The sequence below is a fragment of the Pezoporus flaviventris genome, unplaced genomic scaffold, assembly GCF_033815535.1.
Source record: "Pezoporus flaviventris isolate CSIRO_AGI_PZ_B2104156 unplaced genomic scaffold, CSIRO_AGI_Pfla_v1 ptg000077l, whole genome shotgun sequence".
NCBI lineage: Eukaryota > Metazoa > Chordata > Aves > Psittaciformes > Psittacidae > Pezoporus > Pezoporus flaviventris.
In genome coordinates, this window is record NW_026892625.1 from 6,743 (window position 1) to 32,217 (window position 25,475).

Below are 25,475 nucleotides of genomic sequence, written 5' to 3' on the forward strand. Positions count from 1 at the left end.
ATTTGGAAGCTGAAAATTTATGCCTAGTTGAAAACGCCTGGGGAAACACTACATCAGACAATGACAGTGATTAATATCAACTTCCCCCCCTTCCACCTCCCTATCCCCCCTTTTCCTCTTTCTTTTCTGTAAGTCTCTTGAAGGATATGACAGTGGCCTGATCCTCCCCAACACCGAACCATTATCCCCTGGCAGGGTCGGGTCGGGCCCCGCCGGACTCCCGCCCCGACCGCCCTGCGCTGTTATGGAGGGGCTCTGCGGATGGCGGGGCCTAGGAGCTTAATCTCATTTTCAAGGGTTGTGTTTTATTTTATTTGGGGGGGGGGGGGGGGGGGGGAAGAGAGAGTGAAAAAATCTGGAGACCCTCCACCAAAGGGGGGGGGAAAATATCCAATTTTGATCGCAAAATTAGCTAGGGCGAAAGCAAAGGGCTGAGCTGATTGTAGCCTAATCCTCTGCCCTGCAGGCATTTACAAAGCCCTGAGCAAGAATTCGCTTTCTTTCCTCCTCCCTTCCCTCTGTTATTTAGAGACGGGATTATTGTTTTTCTTCTCATAACAGCCTCTGCAGTTTCATTTTAAGGCTTTTATTTTCCTCTCACACACACATCCACAGACACACACACAAAATAAATAGAAAAGGAAGCATCAAAAAGCAGAAACGGCGGGGGGGGGATAGAGAGTGGAGCTTTAAAAACAATAATAAGAATCATAGCACTATCTGCGGAGCAAAGATAGTAATAAAAGCAAAAAGCTGAGCCCATCACACGCAAACTCAACAGAGCTCAAAGCCAAACGGGGTCTCACGCATATTTTCCGTGCTCAAGGTAAGTAATACGACGGCGGCTCCGCCATGCCGTGCATCGCATTGCATCGTACCGCGCTATCGCTTTCTCCCGTTTCCTTCTCCTTTTTTTTTTTTTTTTTTTTAAAGTGCCTCTTCAAACTAACTTGGCTCTTGGCTCTGGAGGAGAAGCGGCGGAGGGGTGGTTTGTTGTTTGTGCTTTTTTGTGTTTTTTTTTTTTGTGTGTTTTTTTTTAAACTATAGGACCCATTTGCAGCCGCCCAGCTTTGATAGTGCCTTGTCTCTGTGTGTATGTTTGGGTTTTCTCCGCTCCAGTATGGGCCGCGTCTGCGGAGCCCCGCGGCCCGGAGTGCCCACGTTGCCGCCCCGGCTCTGAAGACAACATCCAAGCTCCAGCGCGGCGGAGGTAGTGCGGCTCTCTCCGCGCTCTTGCATGGTACAGCGGAGCCGCGGGGGTCGGGCGGGCGGTGCGCGGGGCAGCGCAAAGTGGGGCGCGGGGGCTGGCGGCGTGGAGGCTCGGCACAAAGGGAAGGCAGGCGACAATGGGGAGCGGCGCGTATGGAAAATACGGGCGGGCTGTGAAAGAAACTGGCGCCAGTAAGAGTGGAAGGCTTGTTTTGGGGTAGACTTCAAACCACTCTAGGCTATAGTTTGCATTTCTGCTCCTGCATGCGATGTGGCACACTTCTGCAAAATTAATATATTAGCCTGGCTAATGCTCACCACCAGTGGCTGCGCGGAAAATGTGAAGGAGAGGGGATTCGGGGCTGGCTTTTTTGTTTTGTTTTTCTTTTTCCTTTTTTTTTTTTTCTTGCATTCATCTAAGACATCTGTCTTGTTATGTGGGAATAAGTAAATGACGCCATGTTGTGGGATTTGTTTCCGTTTTGTTTTTTGTTTTGTTTTTTTTTTTTTTGTTCTTGAATTTTACCTTTGGGCACACAATGTGTTTTAAAAGAGAAAGGCAGAAGTTGAATGACTGAGTGCGTTGCTTGCTGGTGATTTCCCCGGACATCACGCCTGGAAAAGCGTTTGGGTGACGTGAAACTTGGAGTAAATCGGCTGGAGATAGGCGGGTTGGGAAGGGGAGGTAAAGCCTTTTTTTTTTTTTTTTTTCCCCGAGGGAGCTCCCCCACCTCCACTGTAACAGTTTTGGGCACCATCTCCTCTGTCACTCGGTCTGGTGTTGAGGGAAGCAGCGGGGAGGTGCGTGCACAAATATTTACGGACTTTCAGCGTTGGAGCCGTGGAGGTCCACGGTTTGCAACCTCCCCTTCGCCCTGCTTTGTTTGTAGGCCCGGTTCACGGGGTGAGCGGTTGTCTCTGGGTGTCTCCGGAGGCAGACCCGAGCGGTCGCCATCCCTGGCTGTGTAGAGACAAAGGTAATTGCCGGGTTCGCAGCCGCCGTGTCCCTCCGGTCGCGCCGGCTCTCATGCTGGGTGACTCCAGCCGGTAACCACCCCAGGGTGCTGGGCTGCTGGGGGAGCCTACCCCAGAGCTCTCCTGGGCCTCCTGGCATGGGAATGGAGGTTGCGGGGGGAGGGGGAAGAGGGGGGAGAACGGCTTCCCCCCCTTCCCCCCTCCCGACTCCGTTCTGGGAACAGTCCCGGGGAGCGTGAGCCGGAGTGAAGCACGGAATCAGACTCTACAACTGAGAGGGAGTTATAAAGCAGGTACGTTTATTACGGCGCTGGGTGCAAGGGGAATCACTCCTCCTAACTTGCACACCGAGGGGTTAACCAAGCAGATATTTATTACACACAAGCATTCATATTCATTAGGTTCCCGAGAGTTTGGCGGGGTTATTACAATTAGTTTAGGTACTCATTATCATAAGCACCCTTTTGGCGCTTGCGCACTGCCCTCCGATGGTCTTCAAGATGAATAGTCTCCCTCATGTGGGCAGGGGTCTTCAAGATGAAGTAAGCAGTCTTCCTCAAGGTGCACTTTTCACCTTTGGCACAGTTGAATGCTCTAGTAATCACAAATTAGCTGAAACCAACCCTATCTGCAAGTTTCTGATAGCTGGCAAAGATTTAGAACAGTGTGAGCTTTGTACAAAATTTATTGCAAGCAGAACAGGATAGAGCAGACAAGGAGTATCCAAAGCTAGAAGATGTTCGGGAGTCACTGTCTCCAATCTAACTGATAATTAGAAGTATGGTCACTCATTAGAAGGATGGAAAGAAATAATTTACTCTTGTTAGTAAGACTACTAAATTCTGTTATTACACCACAGACTTACAACACAAACATTGTTCTCTATCTTAGACCTAAGCTAAGTTAAAAGTATCTTAACCCTATGTTTTCCAGGCACTCACTTTCCTTATATTAGGAACAAGATGCCTCATGGCAGGTCCTTAAACCTGCCATTCTTAGCTCATGTCCTAAATGTGCGAAAGAATCAAACAGCATGAGTGAATAATAGCATTAACTTCAGTTGATTTTTATCCTGGCAACAATTAAGAAAAAAAAAGCATTTTTACATCCTTAATTCGTCTTGCTTCCCATCTGTAGTCTTTTAAGTGCCTGCTCCTAGATTTAACTTTGTTCCTCCTTCCAAGCCGCCTCCTTTTTCATTCTCCCTTTTTTTCACTGCCCCTTCCAGTCTGTTGCTGATTTCTTCTCTGCAACCTTTCACCTCCCTTGTCTCCCTATATGTCTGCTCTGTGCGGTTTATTCCTGCTGTATTTTCCCAACATCAAGAGCACTATTGGTTACCATGGCCCCGAGCTGTGTGCAGAGGTGGGAAAGCTTTCTCCGCCCAAAAGTTCTTACACTTTTGAAGCCTTTCTTTTAGTAGGATCTGAAATGTATCATCTAGAGTGTGTATTAAATGAACAGTATTCCTGAAGGCTTTAGAGCAAGAAAGGCAACACCCTGGAAAATTCTGCAGTATTTCAGCATTTTCTGCCCTACTGTTATAGCCCTGGGCACGGAGCTGAATGGAGCTCTTACGGCTCCCTTCTGTTTACATTTTATGGTTAAAATAACAGCTTAGCAAAGAAGCAACTTCGCGGTGAAATGATTCAGTGAAATCATCTCAAGCTGTAGCAGCATAGCTAGTTTAATCACCCCTAGAGAGCTGAACAACTGTGAGCACAATGGGACACAAAATCATTTTGTGTGTAAATGAGCATGGCATTGTGATTATTTCACTTTGCATGGGCAAATAGCTTTTACAAGTAGTACTTATGCAGTTAGCTTAGAAAGGCATGTGATAAACACATAAATGTATTGGCTTTCGCAAATCATAGGTGTGGTTATGTGGATATAACTGTATTTATAACTGTATTATAACTGAGTTTACGAAAACAGAAACAAAGCTCGCTAAAGACACAAGATCAGACAACAAGTTAAAAAGGGCCAGAACTCTTGATCAAAGTGGAGTCACATAGTAAAAGAATTTGTAAAGGTAAAAGAAAGAAGGGGGAGACTTGATATAAGGAAAGCTAGTGCCTGGAAAACATAAAGCACTTTTTAGCTTAATTTAGGTTGTAGAAAGAGAACAATATTTATGTTGTAAGTCTGTGGAATTTTGTGGCCCCACTAAACATGAGTTAATTGTTTCACACTAGTCTTCTAAAGTATCTTTAGTTTTAAAGAAAAATGTTTGTGTTGTAAGTCTGTGGTGAGATAACAGGATTTAGTGGCCCCACTAAACAAAAATGAGTTATTTCACACCATCCTTCTACTTATCAGTTAGTTTAGAGACGGAGCCTCCCAAACATCTGCTAGCTTGGGATACTCCTTGTACTCCTCCTGCCCATCCTGCAATAAATTTTGCAGGAAGGTCACACTGTTCTAAATCTTTGGTAGTTATCAGAAGAATTACAGATATGGCTGGTTTCAGCTAGTTGTGTGATTACTGGGGCATCTAACTGTGCCAAAGGTGAAAAGTACACTGTGAAGAAGACTGCTTACTTCATCCTCAAGACCCCTGCCTGCAATCACTGGAGAGCAGTGCGCAGACGCCAAGAGGAGGGGACTTATGATAATAAGTTCCTGAAGCTAGTTATAATATTCCCCGCCTATACGCAGGAATTATGAATATGTACATTACTAATGCAATAGTGAAAGTATATAAACCTGTAACAAATACTAATCAGTTGCTCCTCTGGCTACGGTCATGCGGCCAGCGCTGTTGCCTTTGCTTTATTGACTTTGTCCCTCAATAAAACCTTATTTTCTTGTTTAGAGGAGTGAGTTTGTATTTCACAGGCAAAAACAAATAAGCTGTCTCTGAAAGATCTTTGTGTGTAATGTTGTAAAAAATAAATATTCACATAATTTGGGAATCAGGCTCTTGATTTTGCCTTCAGTAATTCTTCTGATAACTACCAAAGATTTAGAACAGTGTGATCTTTGTGCAAAATTTATTGCAAGCAAAACAGGATGGGCAGACAAGCAGTATCCCAAGCTAGCAGATGTTTGGGAGGCACTGTCTCTAAACTGATAAGTAAAAGGATGATGTGAAATCATTCATTCATGTATAGTGGGGCCACTAAATTCCACAGACTTGCAATGGAAACATTGTTCTTTATCTTCGACCTAAGTTAGGCTAAAAGTTCTTTAACCCTATGTTTTCCAGGCACTAGAGTTTCTTATACCAAGCCCCTTCCCCCCCCCCTTTACAAATTCTTTTGCTCTGTGACTCCATTTTGCTCAAGAGTTCTGGCCATTTTCAACTTGTTGTCTAATCTTGTGTCTTTAGCGAGCTTTGCAAACTCGTACAGTTATATCCACATAACCACACCTATGATTTGTGAAAGCCAATGCATTTATGTTTATCACAATATGAATCCTTTCCAACCAGGGGAAAAGCTTGTGCTTTTATTCCCCTTCTCCTCCCCTCCCCCAGAAAGCCAGTGGCACCCTCAGTAAGTACAAAAAGCCATAAAAGTTTGAGAACTATTTTAGCTTTCCAGTGATTTTTCTATAATTTAAGTTTTTTTCGACACATGTTCTAGCTGAGAGATGCCAAAAGCAGAGGATTGTTCAAAAGGTCACTCCAGTGAATAGTATAAATTAAATATCTACTGTGAGTATGGCCTCACTGAGAATCTCAGACTCTCTACAGATCAAGGAATTTACTGGTATACTAACATTAAACACAATCCTGAGATAGCAGCAGCGCTTAAATATGCACAAATAGTTTCTGATCACTTGATCTTTAGCTATCTGTGCATGTCTTAAAACTGAAGTATGTATTTCAAGGTAGAAGTATGTATTTCAAGGTAGAAGGTTAAATGTAAGATGCATTTACAGAGGACTGGAAGTCCCTTGATTTAATTTGGAAATTGTAACAAGGGGTGCAGATAAGCCCTAATTAGGCACTTGTTTTGTGAAACTGTGTGAGATTTATTTCTAAGGCAGCTCTGTACCATGCAAGGTCTGCACCTTTATCATTAGTGATAATGGTTGGGGTCCGAACAAAGACAGGGTTGATATTCATTCTGGATCTTCTGACCCTTTCGTTTAAGTGAAGGAGTAGAGAGTGAATATGGGTTTACAGTGTTCTTTGGTAAGGAAAAAAAAACCCTACCAAAAACCCACAGATTATTAAGCACATCACTAAAATACTTGTAGGTACATACATACTAATTTCTTTTTAAAAGTTAGTTCTGTTATTTATGCTATATGACATATTTACTTGAAGATTGCCCACAACAGTCTCTTGTGGGAAACAAGAAAGCAGTGTCTTCAGTCATGAAATGATTCAATCACTTTCCTCAAAGGTGATGCTATAGTAAAAATGTTAATGCCCAATTTTGCATCGTCTGACACAGAAGTCCTAAGGCAGAGTTGGTATTTGCTTCATGTTCAGTGCAGATGTCTGTCCAGCTTCCGAAGAGGAAATGATGTGAATTCATAATGAGGTGATGTATTTCTGTGCTTGGTTAGCTTAGGAGCTAATCAAGTTGAAATACAGTAAATGGAGATGTTGCAGTGACTTTGTGAAGCTTTCCAGATGTATTAACATTTCTCAATCCCTTTATATACAGTTCAGATTTATTTTTTTTTACAAAGAATGTTGCTAATTGTCTGTTCATCTAGTGGCATGGGCATCTTGACGTCTTGTGCAAATACAAAATACTGCTAAGAGAAAGGCGAGACCAGCTTTAAATTTTAAGGCCAATTGTCAAAGTAATGGGGGAGAAATGGGAATTCACTTTGCCATGCTGCATGTAAAATGCTTGTCAGATGCAAGGAAGAGCCTGGATGCTTGGTAGCATGCTTGCAGAACAAAATACCAAGAAAATTAGATTATATTAAAAAATGTCCTCAACTATAATGTTTTGCATATGTTGTTTTACCCATAAGGGGGAGAATGGATGGATATTTTCTTAAACTTTTATAAAAGGTTTCTTTTCCTTTTCTGTTTGACATGTATGCCCTCTGTACCAATTTAACTGAGATCGCTTTGAGACACTTGTTTCATGCAGGATAAGCTGTGCTTTTCTTCCAGAAGAGAACTGAGGAATTTTCTTTTGCTATGGTTATCCTGTTCATTTTTAAGACATTTCAGGTTTGTTGTTTTTTCTTTGCTTTGTACATCCGATGAAGATTTTTTGACTCAATTCAGAAATTTCACTGATTTTTTTCAGGTATTTTCAGGGCAGTAAACATTAAGTGGATTGTTGAATTTGTAATTTCACATGCCAGATTGTACAGTGCTTTCTTGCCATGAAAGCATGGGTCAGTTTATTTATTTTTCTTTTTTTGCTACTTCCATGTATTAATTGCTTTCAGTTTGAAAGCTTATTAGTTCTTTATGTCCAATATTAAGGCTTAACTGAAAATTATCCATTTATTTCACAATTATTGAAAATAAACCAGAAAATTGATCTTAGTTTGATGTGAAATTTACTACATGTATGAACTAAATGCCTTAGGTACTGAGGAATTCACTAATTTAGAGGTGTCTTGTTACTGAGACAAACTTGCAAAACCCCCTGAATCCCGATTCACAAATTGGTTTTTTGTTTGTCAGGGGATATTTCACATCTAACACATAAGCCCACGACCTTTAATTAGATTTTTGCAGTTTGTTTTATGCTCCTTGAGGCTGACACCTTGAACATTTTTTTTTTCTTGATTTCTTATTGCTAATAAGCATCTTTCTCTTCCCCTCTGGTACTTTGAAGAAAATGATGCAAATACACATAATTACAGTGGTGGCAATAATTTGTTAACTGAATATGTGGTCAGGCAGATGCAAAAATGATCTGATTAGATCTGTGATCACACTGGAAAGAAAGGTAACACTGATAGATTTAAGAGAAACTGTTCTTTTTTGTCTTCCTTTTACAGGAGGGAAGAAGCATGTCCCGTCTGTCTCTAACACGGTCCCCAGTTTCTCCTCTGGCTGCTCAAGGAATTCCTCTCCCAGCGCAGCTCACCAAGTCGAACGCTCCTGTGCACATCGATGTAGGAGGACACATGTATACCAGCAGCCTAGCTACCTTGACAAAGTACCCAGACTCCAGGTAAGACCTTGGTGTTTTCAGGCTCGTTACCCATTTCTGTTCATTGCATAGAGAGAGGCATGTACCTGTGAGGAATATTTCAATGTGAAATAAAATTTATTATATATTCACCACTTATGAATAATTCAGTTTCTGATTTATACAGTAACTTCACTGGGGTCCTACAGGGAAAAAAAAAAAAAAGCCTGTAAAATGTATGTATTATTTAAAGAGTCTTCATTTTCTCTCTCAATGTCTTCTGTGCTCTGTTGATGCGTTTGAAGCATCTGTTGGCGTGCTGCTCTAGATTATTTCCAGCTGTACCAAGCAACTTATTTCTTTCAGATTTAGGGGGAAAACAAAAGGAAATAGTTTTTTCCTTCCTTAAGAAAACTGTGGCTTTGTTATACTGGGACTCATGGATGCTTCTGTTGGCCAGCCAAAATCCTAACCCCAGTGGTAGCTGTGTGCCTCAGTGGTCATTTCCTTTGGGCAGTGGCCACCCAGCCAACTTGCTCTGTCTGCTCATAGCTGCAGGCTAGATTGAATCTTTTCATGCTCAAAGGTAGCTGATTTGTGCTGGACAGGTTGGTGACACATCTGGCCAGCATTATCTCAGATTAGACTCCATATATGCCCTATTATGAATAGATGTGGCATGAGAGCATATTTGTGTGTGTAACATTGAGTCCCGCAGGATCCTGGACAGCATCAGCCCCATGCTGGTAATGTGGAAGGGACTGCTGCATTAAGGGCTAAAGCAAATTAATTTGAGCAGTATATTAAGACCTAACTGATTTTGATTTACAGTTATGATCACTAAACCAGTTCAGCTTTTCATCATTTAGACTGCTTATTTTTCAGAAAGGCAAGTGCCTCATACGTAACACCAAGAGACTGTGGATGTGCAGTATCAGGGTGCTCAGCAGACTGGTTAAAGGACTCCAAAACAAACCAGAGCAGGAGCTTTTGCTGCCAGAGGTTTTCCTACCTGCATGCCCAGTATTCTCATGAAGGAGAGGTTTGGGGTTCCCAAGCAATAAATTACATTTATGGAGACACCTTGAAATGCCTCTGATGTTATAAAGCATGTGGCTGTGATTTCATTGTAAGGAAAGGGAGCTGCTGAAATTCTCTATGGAAAAGCAACAACTTCTAAGATACCTATATTTTATGGACAGGCCAAAACAATATGAATTTTCTGGACAGTGCTGGTTTTATGATGTCTGTGTGGTACTACTTTAATCACAGAGAAGAAATCTGTTCAGTGGGGAGAGATTTATAATAGAAGCAGACAAATGTTTTATAGTATAAAAAAAATACAGGGAAGATTCATCAGTACTTGTAATAGGGTAGCACATCTGTTTCCACATTTTTAAAATATCACTGCTGACACTATTTTTAAAATATGTCTATGTAAGACTTATTGAAAATTTCAGTTATGGACGTTTTGGGAGATTATACATAAATTCACAGATTTTATTTAAAGAGAATAGAGTATTAATCTAAAATCTTCCCTTTGATAAGTAACAAAAGAGTATTTTTTCAGATTTGATACTTTGTTTAAACTGAAAGTATGAAACTATGACCAGAGCTCAGGTAATTTCCTGTGTTCCTTCTTTCATTTGTATTCCTGTGTTATCTCATAAGGCTTGAATGCTTTTTCAGCTGCTCAAACATCGGTTCTCACTGGAGTAAAAGCTTGCAGGACAAGACCTGTAGATGACATTTTTATAGCAAAAGATAAACCTTTACCAGTTTCCCAAGTAGGATTATTGCTAGGTATATTATGAAGTTATTATGAAGTTATTATACACCTTAATCTATTATTTTTCCCCTTATAGAATCATAGAATAGTTAGGATTGGAAAGGACCTTAAGATAGAATCATAGAATAGTTAGGGTTGGAAAGGACCTTAAGATCATCTAGTTCCAACCCCCTGCCGTGGGCAGGGGCACCTCCCACTAAAATATGCCACTCAAGGCTCTGTCCAAACTGGCCTTGAACACCACGAGAGATGGAGCATTCACAATTTCCCTGGGCAACCCATTCCAGTGCCTCACCACCCTTACAGTAAAGAACTTCTTCCTTATATCCAATCTAAACTTCCCCTGTTTAAGTTTGAACCCATTACCTCTTGTCCTATCACTACAGTCCCAAGTGAAGAGTCCCTCTCCAGCATCCTTGCAGGCCCCCTTCAGATACTGGAAGGCTGCTGTCGTGGTTTAAACCCAGTCAGGTAATTCGTTCGCTCACTTCCCCCCCTTTCTTGCCCTCCCCCTGCTCTCGGAGGGACGGAGAGGAGAATCAAAAGAATGCAACTCCCACAGGTTGAGATAAGAACCGTTTAGTAACTAAGGTATAACACAAATCACTACTGCTACCACCAATAATAATAATGATAAAGGAAATAACAAGGGAACAGAATACAACACCTCACCACCCACTGACCGATAACTCGCCCCCCAAGCCCGACCAAGCTCCGACCAATACCTCCTCCAACCCTGCAGTCTCCCAGCCCTTCCGGCTAACTCCCAGTTACATCCTGGGCATGACGTGCTATGGTATGGAATAGCTCTTTGGTCAGTTTTGGTCAGGTGTCCTGTCTCTGCTTCCTCCTGGCTTCCCCTCCCCCCTGGCAGAGCGTGAGGCTCACAAAGTCCTTGGCCAAACCAAAACATCTCTATCAGCTCTGTTCCCGAGCCAAAAGTCAAAACACTGCACTGCACCAGCTACCAAGGAGGAGAAACATGACTGCTACTGCTGAACCCAGGACAGCTGCTATGAGGTCTCCACGCAGCCTTCTCTTCTCCAGGCTGAACAGCCCCACCTTTCTCAGCCTATCTTCATAAGGGAGGTGCTCCAGTCCCTTGATCATCCTCGTGGCCCTCCTCTGGACTTGTTCCAACAGTTCCATGTCCTTTTTATGTTGAGGACACCAGAACTGCACACAATACTCTAAGTGAGGTCTCACAAGAGCAGAGTAAAGGGGCAGGATCACCTCCTTCAACCTGCTGGTCACGCTCCTCTTGATGCAGGCCAGGATACAGTTGGCTTTCTGGGCTGCGAGTGCACACTGCCGGCTCATGTTCATTTTCTCATCGACCAACACCCCCAAGTCCTTCTCTGCAGAGCTGCTCTGAATCTCTTCTCTGCCCAACTTGTAGGTGTGCCTGGGATTGCTCCAACCCAGGTGTAAGACCTTACACTTGTCATGGTTAAACTTCATAAGGTTGCCATCAACCCATGTTACAAGCGTGTCAAGGTCACTCTGGATGGAATTCATTCCCTCCAGCATATTAACCTAACCACACAGCTTGGTGTTATCGGCAAACTTGCTGAGGGCACGCTCAATCCCTCTTCCCATGTCACTGACAAAGATGTTGAACAAGACTGGTCCCAGCACTGATCCCTGAGGGACACCACTTGTTACAGGTCTCCAGCTGGACATTTAGCCATTGACGACAACTCTTTGTGTGCAGCCATCCAGATAGTTCTTTATCCACCAAGTGGTCCACCTATCAATTTGATGTCTCTCCAATTTAGAGACAAAGATGTCATGTGGGACAGTGTCGAACGCTTTGCACAAGTCCAGGTAGATGATGTCAACTGCTCTACCCCGTCCATTGATACGGAGAAAACTCCAGGAACAAACTTGCCAACAAAGCTGACAAGCAGGTATTCTTTATTGCGGCGCCGGGAGACACGGGGGATAGCTCCACCTAGCGTGTATCACCCCAATTGCCACACAAGCCGTTCTTTTATAGCCACTGGGCATACATACATATTCATGAGGGTACGGATGGATTACATCGTTTTCCAGAGAGTTCCTTGCATGCGTACAGAATTGTGGTGGTGGTCTCTGAGGGTCGTTTACTTCCTCCAACAATCTTCATCACTTCTGGCAGCCTTTGAAGCACGCGCAGTAGATGCTCATACCAGCTCTTGCTGTTCTGCCTGAATTATATCAATGTTTTTACTTTCCATTTCCTCTATGGTTGCTGAGATATTTACAGGTAGTTACTAGCTGGGCTTAATCCACGACACATGCAGTGAACTGAATCTGATCATTAGGAAATCACCAAGTCTTGTCACTTTTTTCCCTTGAATGCTCTTCTATTCTTTTCAAGAAACTGCTTGCTGCTGTGTGAGTTTACAAACCATTACTTTATTGATTAAATACAGATGGACTGTTTTTAAAACTATCCATTATCCAGTGACTACCTCATGACAACAAAGAAATAATCTCCACTGGAATGCCAAGATGAGATAGCTTGTTGGGAAATACGGTATAGGAAATGTCTGCCTGTCTCTTCTGCTTCCAATTCTTATAAGCCAAAAATAGTTTCCAAAAGGAAATTTACTTAATCAAAGTGTCCCATGTTAGCATTCAGCTCAGTGTTTCTCAGTTTTATACATAGCCATTTTGTTGTGTGCTCTCACTCCTCTCCTTAAGCAGTTACAATAGAGAGAAGTATTTTTAACCTGTTTAAGTAATGGGCATGGCATTAGGTTTTCGCTTCTTATTAAATAAATTTTGTCCATATTATATTTGTCATGGAGAGGAAAAAGTATCTTTATGGCTGAGTGCAATCCATTCATTTGTTTATTAGAGACACAAATTACTCTGAAGAATGTCACAAATCCACATGGTGCCCCTGAGCACTTGGTTTCTGCATATGGATCTCTGACTTAGCTGAATAAAATCCTGTCTAGCCAGGTAGCTCCCAACTGAACACACTTCTAAGGGAGGTTATATGCTTTGCTTCTGCCAGCAAAGGTCTGGAATATGTTAAGCTGCAAAGGTACCACTTCACAGAATAGAGAGAATGAAGAAAAGATCCATAATGACCCTTTTCCATCAAATCATTTACTGCTTTTAGGATCTTTGGGCACAGGCACACTTAGAACTCTTTTTTGTTCTGCCTTTGACTCACCCTTTAAAAGGGGCATGAGATCGGTCAGATCATCATTTGTGATTCCACACAAAGGACAGACCCATTGGATATCACCCATCAATTTCTGCACGTCAGACAAGGTTTTTATCTGTGTGGTAATTTTAACTTTTTGAGGCCTAATTTCAGTTCCTGAAATGATCCACCCCCGATATTTCCAAGGGGCTTCATGTTGCACCTTGTCTGGTGCAATTACCAGTCCTGCTTTCGCTAATTCTGATTGTAGCAGGCAGAGCAGATGGTCCTTGTTTAAATCTTTGCCTGCAATTAGGATATCATCCATATAGTGATAGATAACACATTTTTGCAGTTTTTGTCGGATTGGTTGCAATGCCCAGGCAACATACAGTTGACAAGTAACAGGAGAAGTTTTCATACCTTGAGGTAAAACAACCCGTGCATATCTCTTAGCAGGGTCTCCTTTGTTAATTGCTGGGACAGAGAAAGCAAATTTTTCACAATCGCTTGGATGTAGAGGAACTGTGAAAAAACAGTCTTTTAAATCAATTATTAAATCCCAACCCTGAGGTATCATTGAAGGGCTAGGCAAGCCAGGTTGCAAAGCTCCCATGTCTTTCATAACTGCGTTGATAGCTCTGAGATCATGTAGCAGTCTCCATTTTCCATTTTTCTTAGGAATGGTAAATATTGGAGTATTTCACGAACTAGTGGATGGCACAATATGGCCTGCTTCTAACTGTTCATTGATCAGTTGGTGAATATGGTACAGCTTTTCTTTTGTCAGCGGCCATTGATCAATCCATACAGGTGTTTCAGTAAACCATTGCAATTTATAGGTTGGCCGTCCTTCAATGGCTGCCACTAAAAATTTCTTGTGGTCGGTTTCATTCCCATTTGACTGAGAGCATCTCGTCCAAGCAATGCAATAGGGGAAGACATAACATATGGTCTAATTTGGGTATGACTTCCATCAGACATAAACACATCCACCAGTTCTTTACTGATTTGAGTTGATTGCATTCCCCCTATTCATCAGCTCCTGTATCAATTAACATAGACAGCTTAATTGTTTGATTATCACAACCTCTTATAGAGACTTGGTCCTCAGGTTTGTGCTTTGCTATGTCTAAAGCAAATAAAATTTGTGGTATTCCCGTGGAACCTCAGGCCTGATTTCCTCTAATTTTCTGCCCCATCTGAGGGACTTTTGCCTCAAATGGGATTAATTGAGCTATTTTCGAATTTTCAGGGATGTTGACCGGAGGAGCATGCGCTTGCACCATGATCCCAATATTTCCAGTATAGTCAGCATCAATTACACCGGGTAATACAAAGATTCCTTTCCTTGATGTTGATGATCGCCCTAGTAGCAAAGCACATAACCCATGACCAAGGGGCCCATTTAATTTAGATGGAATGCAATGAACAGAAGCTTCAGTTATGGTAAAATCTATTGCTGTTGCCACGTCCACTCTGGTACTCCCTGCAGTGGCGGAGGGGATGCAGTCCAGACACCCTGATTTTGTGTCGTTGCGCATTCAAGTTTCCCAACGGGGTCCCATCTTTTTTAAACTTTGAATGACATTCACCCACAAATTTGTCCATGAGACAGTGTTAAGAATTGGAACTCCAATTAATGGGAGATCCAGACTTTCTCCTGATTTAGGCAACTGTGCACACACACAACAGTCACTACGATTAAAAACATTAGTAACATTCTGCACTAATTTCAGGTATAAGTTCTGGTCCCAAGTTTGTGCGCCAGTTATCATATGAGTCCAGATTATGGCCGATGCAATTTCCTACGTAAGGGTCCTGAAGGTTCGATCCGCCATGTCTTCTCAGGCTCTGGTGCTTTCTTAATTCTTGAATAACGTATCCAAGCAGGTTGTTCCTTTATCTTCACTGCTGTGAAGGTGGTCAGTAATATCTGGTACGGTCCGCTCCACTTCTCCTGTAGAGGATGTCCTGAAAAATTCTTAACATAAACCCAGTCTCCAGATCTGAAAGGGTGAATCGGATAATCCGAACCTCTTGCTCTTGTCCCTATTATTTTCTCATTTATCTCCTCCAATTGTTTTCCCAGATTGATCAGAAACTGTCAGAGATAGCCTTCTCCCACTTCCTGAAGACTTTCTCCTTTAAACTGGGACTGATATGGTCTTCCATACAAAATTTCAAATGGACTGACCTCTTCTTTCGACCGGGGTTTAGTTCAAATTCTCAATAGATCCAGTGGTAATGCCTGGTACCAATATAATTTCGTTTCCTGACATATTTTACTAAATCTGTTGTTTAATCAGATGGTTCATCTTTTCTACTTGCCCACTGGCCTGAGGCCTGTAAGGAACATGTAATTGCCAATCAATTTCTAATTTTTTGCTAATTTCTTGTAAAAATTTTGCAATAAAGTGTGAACCCCAGTCAGAAGAAATTGCTGCTGGTACGACAAAACGAGGTATTATTTCATTTAATAATGTTTTAATCACCTCCCTTGCATTGTTTCTCCTACAAGGGAATGCTTCTGGCCAGCTTGAAAAAGTATCCGGTAGCACCAACAAATATCGATAACCCCCTTTTCTTGGTAATTCAGAAAAGTCTATTTGCCACTGCTGTCCCGGATAACTTCCTCTCCCAATTGTCCCAATTTGATTTCTATTTTCAGTTTTAGGATTATTCTTAAAACATAACTGACATTGTTTTGCCACTAATTGAACTGTGGTGTATAGATTCCTTCCTACAATTTGTTTGTCTAAATATTTATGCAATGAGTTGCCACCCCAATGACGGGCAATCAATTCCATAGCCCCATCATAGAAGGCCACCAAATTGGTCAGGCAGGATTTCCCCTTAGTGAAGCCATGCTGGCTGTCACCAACCACCTTGTTGTTTTTCATGTGCCTTAGCATGCTTTCCAGGAGAATCTGCTCCAAAATTTTGTCAGGCACAGAGGTGAGACTGACCGGTCTATAATTCCTTGGGTCATCCATTTTCCCCTTCTTGAAAATGGGGCTTATGTTACTCTTTTTCCAGTCGTCAGGAACTTCACCTGACTGCCATGATTTTTCAAATATGATGGACAGTGGCTTAGCAACTTAATTTGCCAGCTCCTTCAGGACCTGCAAATGGATTTCATCAGGTCCCATGGACTTGTGTATGTTCAGGTTCTTAAGGTGGTCTTGAACCAGATCCTCTCCTACAGTGGGCCTAGGGTCTTCATTCTCACAGTCCTGCATCTGCCTTCCAAGACCTGGGTGGTGTGGTCAGAGCATTTGCCAGTGAAGACTGAGGCAAAGAAGTCATTAAGAACCTCAGCCTTCTCCAAATCCAGAGTAGTCAGTTCTCCTGATAGCTTCCAGCGGAGGCCTACGTTTTCCCTAGTCTGTCTTTTATTCGCTGCGTACCTATAGAATCCCTTCCTGTTATCTTTCAGATCCCTAGCCAAGTTTAATTCTAACTGGGCCTTAGCTTTCCTAACCTGGTCCCTAGCCCCTTTATTTTTTTTAACCTGTTTCTTTGGAGTGCTGATAGTAGACTTGGTTGATTACCCCCCATTGAGTCTGGCCTGCTCTCATTCTTGGTTAATTCAAAGTACTTGCAGTTATTTCAGTGGGGATGGTTGGAACTCCTGATGGTGCTTTGCTGCCCTGCTGTGTATCTTCCATAAGGTACAGACTTGTCTTCACAGTGATCTTGCTGGGACAGAGGAATCCCAGGTCTCTCACAGGTGCAGGAAGAAAGAGATAGCTTTACTGAGCAAGACATCTGGAAATAATGCCAGAGCTTATGCTCAGCAATAGCATGCATGGCCATATATAGAGGCATAACCGTAATCATCTACACACAGAGCTTTCTAGATTACTTTGTGCAGCATATTAAACTCTTAATTTGAGTGTGAGTTTAAAAGCTTCAAATCTAAGAAATTAGATTTGTAAATTGTATTTCAGCAAAAGATGTAAGCATATGCTGAAATGCTTTGCTAAATTATAGCCCCAGTGTCATAAAATAGTTTGTGCTCACTAAAATTGAAAGCTTTGGGAATATGCTTCCTGTTTGTGTTACCATCTCTCTCAGTGCTCCAAAATCCTAAGTAGGCTTTTAGCTTGTAGTATATACTGTATATGAACGTTTAAAAGGATACATACAGATTGTGAGCACGCATATAAATACACTCAGGGTGTGCATGCACAGAGACATCACATGCTAATGGAAAACAAGAAAATAAATCATCAAATCATGTTTATGCTCCATAGTACTTTGAGGAGGTCCAATCCTGTAAGGTCCTGAACAAACTCAGTTCACTTTTACTTCAGTGGGAAGGAAAAGATCCCAGCAGTTTGCCAGATCAGGCCCAGCAGGAGCAAGTATAGGTATAACCAGTTCCTGCTCTCCAGTCACCCCTCTGTTATGATATAAATTACACCTGACAGCAGGCAGCGTGGTACATTTCTTATTATAATTTGTTAGGATTCACTGCTCAGCCCACTCAGCTGGCTCTGCCTGGCTGTTCCCAAGTTAGGTGGTTGGCTCTAATTTGGATCCAGTTCTGGAAGTCTTACTTGCATGAATGAATGGCTGGAGATGTAAAGTTGGAGGCCAGTTCTTGCATTTCAGTGATCTAAGAATTGTTTCAGAGCAACTTCAACAGTCTTTGATGTTGTTTGTATTAGCATAGCTGCTGTGAGAAAAGCATTTATCCATTGATTAAATTTTCATAAGTAAAGGGTGCCACATTAGGCATTAACAGGGGCAGACACCCTCTTTCCAGTAAGTTTTTACAGGCTACATAAATTCTCTCATCTAAGACGGAGAAAACTTGAGCAGCGCACAACTGGTGTGACAAAGGAGAAGAGGGTTAGAGATCCACTATCAAAGATGGTTTCTAAACCACTCATGCTTACCTTATGCACTACTCTTACACACCTCTCCAGTTGGCTTTTTGAATGAAACACCATACAAGAAAGAGGGTGAAAAGCAAGGAAAATGAAAAACAAAAGAAATTGTGATCAACAACAGCATAACAATGGTGGTCACAGAAATTACCTCAGAAATGATATTATTAATCCCACTTTAGCTACTTGAGGCTGCTTTTTGTGCATACCCAAAATTGCCATTAAAGTTAACAAGCTTTGGAGGCATATGGAGGCTGATATTGTCTTACCTGGATCTGAGGCCCAATTTCTATAGTTTGACATAGCAAGTTCTCCCAACAAAACTCATAATTCTGGTAGTTGTGAGTTACAGGTAGAAAAAAAACCCAACCCTGTTGGATTCAGTTTAGTGACTCTTACCATCAGCATCTTATTTCTGAAGTAACTGGATAAGTAGACAAATTTTTAATCTTTGAGAGCATTTCCTCTAGAAATTCCATTCATGTTTTCACCCAGAGGACCTCTAAAGTAGCCCCCTCACACACTGACACTTGAACACAGATTTATATGGCAGGTTGTGAAGGCTGCAAAACCTCTAGCACATCTTTGGAGTGAGTTGCAAAGTGAATTTATCCAAGGGAGTGAGATAATTCTTACATTAAAAAAACCCACACCAAAAGTCCAAACTCCTAACGTGCAGTTTGGGTGTCAGTCAGTCCTGAAAAAGGCCTGGATTCCAGATGGATTAAGTGAAAACCAGATTAGTTCATAACCAGAGATTATTGGTGGCTGTGAAAGCACGGTATGTTCAAGGGCAGGATCTTGGTCTGGAGCAGAAGCGGGTGTCAGCTCTCCTGGGCCAGCACAGTCTCCTGCCAGCCCAGTGCCACAGCAGTCCTGTACTACTGTGATTGGTACTGATTAGTAGCGTTCATCCCAATTTAGGTGTCTCCCATGCCACTGCCATTCCACACTGCTCACCCACCCAACATCTGTATGGTGTCTTGTTCCTCTTGAGTCTCTCTCTCACCCCTGCACACCTGCTAAATGACTCTGATTTAAGAATGGTGAAGGACATATGCAAACATGCTGCCGTGGCACTTTTCACCCTTCATAAGGTAACACTCTTCCCACTAAGGTCAGCTGTTGACCACCCTGCTTGTGGGGTGCCACCAGGCTCTGAATTGTTGTATATTACCCAAAAAGAGTTCCTGAGTCAGAGACAGAAGCTCACATTCAGCCAAAGTGCTACAAAATGTACCTACATGTGAGCTGCAGTGTAAAGCTCGTTAATTTTAATAGGTATTGTGAAATTAAACTGTACACAGACTTTAAAGCAAAACATTTGAAGAGGTGGGAACAAGTGTTTTACCTGCATGTTACAGATGCTCAGAGGTGCAGGTCATGGGCATGGTTTAACATCAGCGGCGAAGGCAGTAGCCATGTATCCAGCCTTTTCCTCTGCTGTGCCCACTTTAGAACATGCATCCATCATTTTCTGAAGACCAGCAGATTTTGGCAAAACCTGCAAAATACGCTTACAAGTGGGGTTAGCGTTTTCCATAGCCAGAGACATAAGCATGGATTCTTTAGCATTAGATGCCAGATCAATATTCTTTTCGATAGCCTCTGTCAATCTGTCAATAAATTGCATATAGGGCTCAGTAGGTCCCTGCTTTACTGATGTATATGAAGGATTAGGTTTTCCCGCTTCCGGCACAGCTTTCAGAGCAGCTAAAGCCAATTGCTGTGCTTGCTGTAAAACTTCAATTTTCATACGAGCTTGTACTCCATCAGGGTGAAATTGTTCCTTTCCCAGTAATATTTCAGATGAAACACCGTGCAAAGGGTGATGGGGAATTGTCGTGGTTTAAACCCAGTCAGGTAACTTGTTCACTCACTCCCAGTGAGTGGTGCTGAGCTGACAACAATCAAGGTCCGTGTCCGTCTCCCCCCCCCCCCCAGCACCGGGGCTCTCCGCTTCCCCGCTCCCGGAGGAACGGGGAGGAGGATCGAGAGAGTGCAACTCCTACGGGTTGAGACAAGAACAGTCCAGCAACAAATCACCACCGCTACTATCAGCTAAAACAATGATAAGGGAAAATAACAAGGGAAGAGAATACGATACCACCGGCCAAGAAAACGAGTTCCACCCGGAAGCCCGTGTCCTTCCGGGTAACTCCCAGTTACCCCCCACCCCGGGCATGACGTGCTGTGGTATGGAATACCTCCCCGGCTAGCCCGGGTCAGGCGCCCTGTCTCTGCTTCCTCACAGCCTCCCCTCCTCCCTGGCAGAGCATGAGCCTCACAGAGTCCTTGGTCAGGGTAAACATCACTTAGCAACAACCGAAAACATCAGCTTCACCAACACTGTTCTCAAACTAGAAGTCAAAACACAGCACTGCACCAGCTAACACAAAGGAAAAACATGACTGCTACTGCTGAACCCAGGACAGGAATACACTGTGAATTCTCATCTGCAGCTCTTGCAGCAAGCTCCTCAAACCCACTTTTAAAATGTGGGAGCTGTGAAGGAGTTAATAAAATTGCAGCCACTCTGAGACAATCATTTGGAGTTAGAACAGAACTAGAAAAGAAAGCAGATAACATTTGCTGTGTATATGGGGAAGACAACCCATACTGAGTAATTGCTCCCTTAATTTCTTTCATAGCTTTCCAGTCCATAGGAGTCCAGACAGACTGTCCCTGAGGATTTATAATAACAGGAAACGCAGCAGGAACATCTATCGGTAAAATAGTACCGTCTATGACTGCATCCTGAATGCAGCCTCGCCATCTCATGGCACTCGGATTAATTTTATTAGATGTAGGAGTCGGTGGTAATGGCACATCACAAGGGTTGATCTTATTTGTTTTTTTCTGTTTTTTTTTTCTGGGGCTTGCTCCCTCTCCTCCCCCAATTTGTCCAGACGGTCTCGCAAGTCCTGCAAATTGTTTATCTAAGGATTTTGTCCATTGTTCCCAGTCCCACTCATTTTGCGGCTCTGGTGGGAGCGATGCAAGCGGTGGTGTATGTGGCAGAGGTGGGTATTTATTCAGAGTTACACCCTCCTCCTTAGAAGACTCCCACCCTAGCAAAAAATCTTGGAGATTAAGTTTAGGGGCAGTAGCAGCACGAAAAGGGTTGGCACCAGTTTGTTTCGGTTGCTCAGTAGCCGCTACTGGCTTCTGAGTATCAGCTGGAGCTACCGCCGATAAAGGTGCTGTCGACACAGGATAGGGGAAAAGAGCAGGGTCCTCAAACATTCGTACCTTACTGCGCGCCGGTTTTTGGCCAGGATGTTTTATGCCTGAAACAGACGACACTACCATGGTTGTAGCACCGGGTGCTGAATCGAATGTGGGTGCTGACCCCTGCTGTTGTGAAGGCGAGTCAGAGAGAGCTGTAAAAGCAGATTTTTTCGCCTCTTTCTCAGCCTTCATTGTGGCTAGAGTCTCTCTCAGTAGTCGCCAGGGGGCAGCAAGAGACTTCTCCTCCTTAGACCCACAAGTAACTTGATCCCACAGGTGTGCCCCAATTTTTTCCCAAGTCCCGAGATCAAAAGCTTCATTAACCCCCTGGATCAGCTCTTTTTCTTTACTCCAGAGCAATAGTCTTTTTAACAGATTATCGTCATATTCTATCCCTCTCACTGAGAGGATATGCTGGAAGAGCTTAAGGATGGCCGTTTCTTCTTTACTTAATTGATTCCCCATCCTAACCCTCTTCCAGACCTGTTGGCTGTTACCTTGCTTGCACTGCGCAGTGTCTTCCAGGCTCACAAGGCTCCGTTCCGAGGCGACTACCTCCCGATCCTGGTCCTGCCAGATCGAACCCAGCCGACGTCCCTGCGACTCCGAGTTTTCCACTTCCTTCAGTGCCACACGCTTTAATTCCTTCAGTTTCAATATGAAAAATAGGGGGGTGCCCCACGTTGGGTGCCAATTGCCGCAGAAAATATATGGACTCAGTCAGAGATCAATATGATCAGACCAAAGCCATTTATCACAAAGCCTTAACTCCTTATATACTATTTCTTACCTGCACTTACAGTGATTTGGCATATTATGATTGGATACATGTCTTGAAGACCCTTAGTGACTAACATATAATTGGTTAAGCACAGGTGTGAGAACTTGACCTCGAAAGCTTGCCAACAGTCCACAGTTCTCATCAACATGGTGAATTCCAGCTTCTTCTTATCTTGCTTGCTTAAGCTTCCTTGGGCCTCTCATGGCCTTGCTGTATCTTTCAGGATTATTCATAGTTTATGTACCAATTATCCATTCTTCTGTGAGAACACTGTCTCTACAACCAGGTTGGCGCAAAAAATTCATGACATGTTGGACCTTTGCCAATCTGCTTCCTGGCTGTTCTCCTGACTCCCCCTTTTTTGTTTTTGCAAATATGTTTTGATTGTTTGATGGGTGTGCTCGACAGTGGCTTGTCCTGTGGGTGAGTGGGGAATACCAGTGACATGCTGGATTCCCCAATTTTGGACAATTGTATGTTTTTGTCGTGGGACTTTTAAAGTAGCAAAGGCATGACGAAAATGAGTTTGCACATGTCTAGAAGTTTCTCCTCCCAAAGCGGTCATACAAACTGCCAGAGAAAAGGTGTCCACAAAAACATGAACGTATATTAGTTTGCCAAATTCAGGGATATGTGTGACATCTGTTTGCCATATTTGAAGTGACTGAATACCTCTGGGGTTAACTGACAATGTAGGACCCTTAGTGAGTTGTTGTCCTGGGTTCAGCGGCGGGAGCGGGGCCGGAGGCCGCGAGGGGACGGCTGCCGGTGGAGGAGGCCGGGGCGGTCGAGGAGCAGAAGGAAGCGGCTGCCGAGCAGCGGGAGAAGGCGGCGGAGGAGCCGAGCCCCGCGGCCGAGCCGAGCCCCGCGGAGGAGCCCAGCCCCGCGGAGGAGCCCAGCCCCGCGACGGCCGAGAGCGTTTCCCGGAAGCCGCCCGCCGAGCCCCAGGAGGATGCAGGAGACCACGCAGCATTTCCCAGCAAGGCAGAGGAGGAAGAGCTGGACTCAGGAAAAGAGAAGCTGGCGGTGGGAGAGCCGGCAAGCACAGCAGCTACACCAGCCCCAGTGACAACTGCAGCAGCATCAACTGAGAGTTTTGAAGGTTTTGAATGGCCTTTGGGTATCCTTGGGACCTGCCTGCTGATTGTGATGGGGATCAGCATGTTGGCACACACACAGACTGTGTTTTACCCACAACCATTTTGTCTGATCTCAAAAGTTAAGCAGAGTCAGGTTTGGGTCTTGTCTGGGGTTAGACGACAATATAGGGGGACCAAGAGGTTTTCCCCAAGGCTGAACAGTCATGAGTGGCAGGGTGTGTGGGACAGTATGGGCAAGTATCTAGTCCACTGGGCCCCTCCAGTGCTTTGGAAGCATCGGAGTTGGAAGGCAGCTGTATGGAGTCCCCAGCAACAAGCTGCAGAAACTTCTTAAGGGGACAGTGAATTATTTTGAGCCTGGTGGGCCCATGGCACTTCAGGCCATCAGAGCAGAGATGCAACACAGAGATGGACTCATGATCGAGGGGTGGACTTAGCAATGGACACTATTCCCCAGGTTATTCACAAGTGTGAACACTGCACACAGTCTCTCCTGCTCTGGAAGACTGTTACAAGAGATGGAGCCTGACATCATGGACCAGATGGACTCAGCAGCTTTATAGGGACTGGTCCATGCACTAAGATAAGAGTGCACTGAGATAAGAGTGATGGTATATTGAAAATGTGGGATCTGAGCATGACGTGAATGGTATGGAATAAGGGGTGGATAATGTCCTGGGTTCAGCAGTAGCAGTCATTTTTCTCCTTCTTGGTAGCTGGTGCAGTGCTGTGTTTTGACTTTCAGCTCGGGAACAGAGCTGATAGTGATGTTTTGGTTTGGCCAAGGACTTTGTGAGCCTCATGCTCTGCCAGGGGGGAGGGGAAGCCAGGAGGAAGCAGAGACAGGACACCTGACCCAAACTGACCAAAGAGGTATTCCATACCACAGCACATCATGCCCAGGATGTAACTGGGAGTGAGCCGGAAGGGCTGGGAGACTGCAGGGTTGGAGGAGGTATCGGTCGGAGCTTGGTCGGGCCTGGGGGGCGAGTTATTGGTCAGCTGGTGCTGAGGTGTTGTATTCTCTTCCCTTGTTATTTCCTTTATCATTATTATTACTGGTGGTAGCAGTAGTGATTTGTGTTATACCTTAGTTACTAAACTGTTCTTATCTCAACCCGTGGGAGTTGCATTCTTTTCGATTCTCCTCTCTGTCCCTCCGGGAGCAGGGGGAGGGAAAGAAAGTGGGGGAAGTGAGCGAACGAATTACCTGACTGGGTTTAAACCACGACAGTTGTTGACTATCAGGACAGGCTTGTATGATAGCTTTTGCATCTGCCATTGACAAGTGAAACTTCCATTTTAGGACCATTGCTGATAGGTGAAAAAATTAATGAGAAATGCAAGCTTGTTGCCACATGTTTGGCACAGGTGATACATTGACAGGCTGTGTTAAATGGTCCGCTCTAGCATTTCCTTCTGCACAGAATCCTGGCAAGTTTGTATGACTACGATGGTGACATATGTAGTACACTTCAGTTCTTTGTTTTAACAACAACCATCACTGTTTCATATTGTTAAACAAGGTTTCAACTGCAACATGTTTCAAATAAGCCCTTTCTAATCGTTGCACAACTCCTACTACATATGCTGAGTCTGAAATCATCTTGATTGGACATGTGTTCCATTGTTTAAACACCTCAATCACTGCTTTCAGTTCTACTATCTGGGTTGATCCCTCAGAAAAAACTATATGTGATTTCCACTGCCCTGTTCTTGCCAGGTAATAGCTGCTTTGCCTGATTTTCCACTCCCATCTGTAAAGACTGTGATACCATTCACAGGTTGGAGACTGCACTTCGGGTTTTCCTCTATACATTCCTGCTGAATAAAAGTCAATATTCAATGGCTATGATGATGGACCCTGATTGCTCCATCAAATCCTGCTAGAGCTATCTGCAGTGCTAAATTATTCTGCATACACCATTGCAAATATTGTTCTGTCATGGGAATAATTATGGTTTGGGGTTCTTTACCAGATAGGTCTATGATGCGATCCCTTCATTTTATAATTAAATGAGGAAACATTTCAGGTCTGGTTACAAGGATTTTTGACAGTTGATGTGACAAAAATTGTCACTTGAGAATTTTCAATTTCTCCTTATCAGATTCAACCCATTGCATGATTAATCCTACTGGCTGAAAATCATTATTGACAATCAAAAACTCAATAGGAATTCCATTCACCACACGATGTGCCTGTCTCTCATTTAATGCTGCTTCTGCCATCGCTATTGCTTGTTTTGCTGGTGTTAATTGTCTGGGTGCATTTAAGTCTGTGT

At 43.5% G+C, this 25,475-nt stretch overlaps 1 protein-coding gene across 4 annotated transcripts in view; it reads left to right on the forward strand.

Moving 5' to 3' along the window:
• Positions 1 to 684: 684 nt before the first annotated feature.
• Positions 685 to 25,475, forward strand: part of LOC133279425 (BTB/POZ domain-containing protein kctd15-like) — a 75,005-nt gene continuing 50,214 nt past the window's right edge. For 2 of the 4 annotated variants that reach the window (XM_061473132.1, XM_061473135.1), the window contains exons 1-3: positions 685 to 826; positions 1,048 to 1,240; positions 8,119 to 8,294. In XM_061473132.1, coding sequence (XP_061329116.1) covers positions 1,238 to 1,240; positions 8,119 to 8,294 — 179 coding nt within the window. In that variant the 5' untranslated portion in view covers positions 685 to 826; positions 1,048 to 1,237. The remainder of the gene's footprint in view (positions 827 to 1,047; positions 1,241 to 8,118; positions 8,295 to 25,475) is intronic. The other 2 variants (XM_061473133.1, XM_061473134.1) reach the window with 2 other exon arrangements.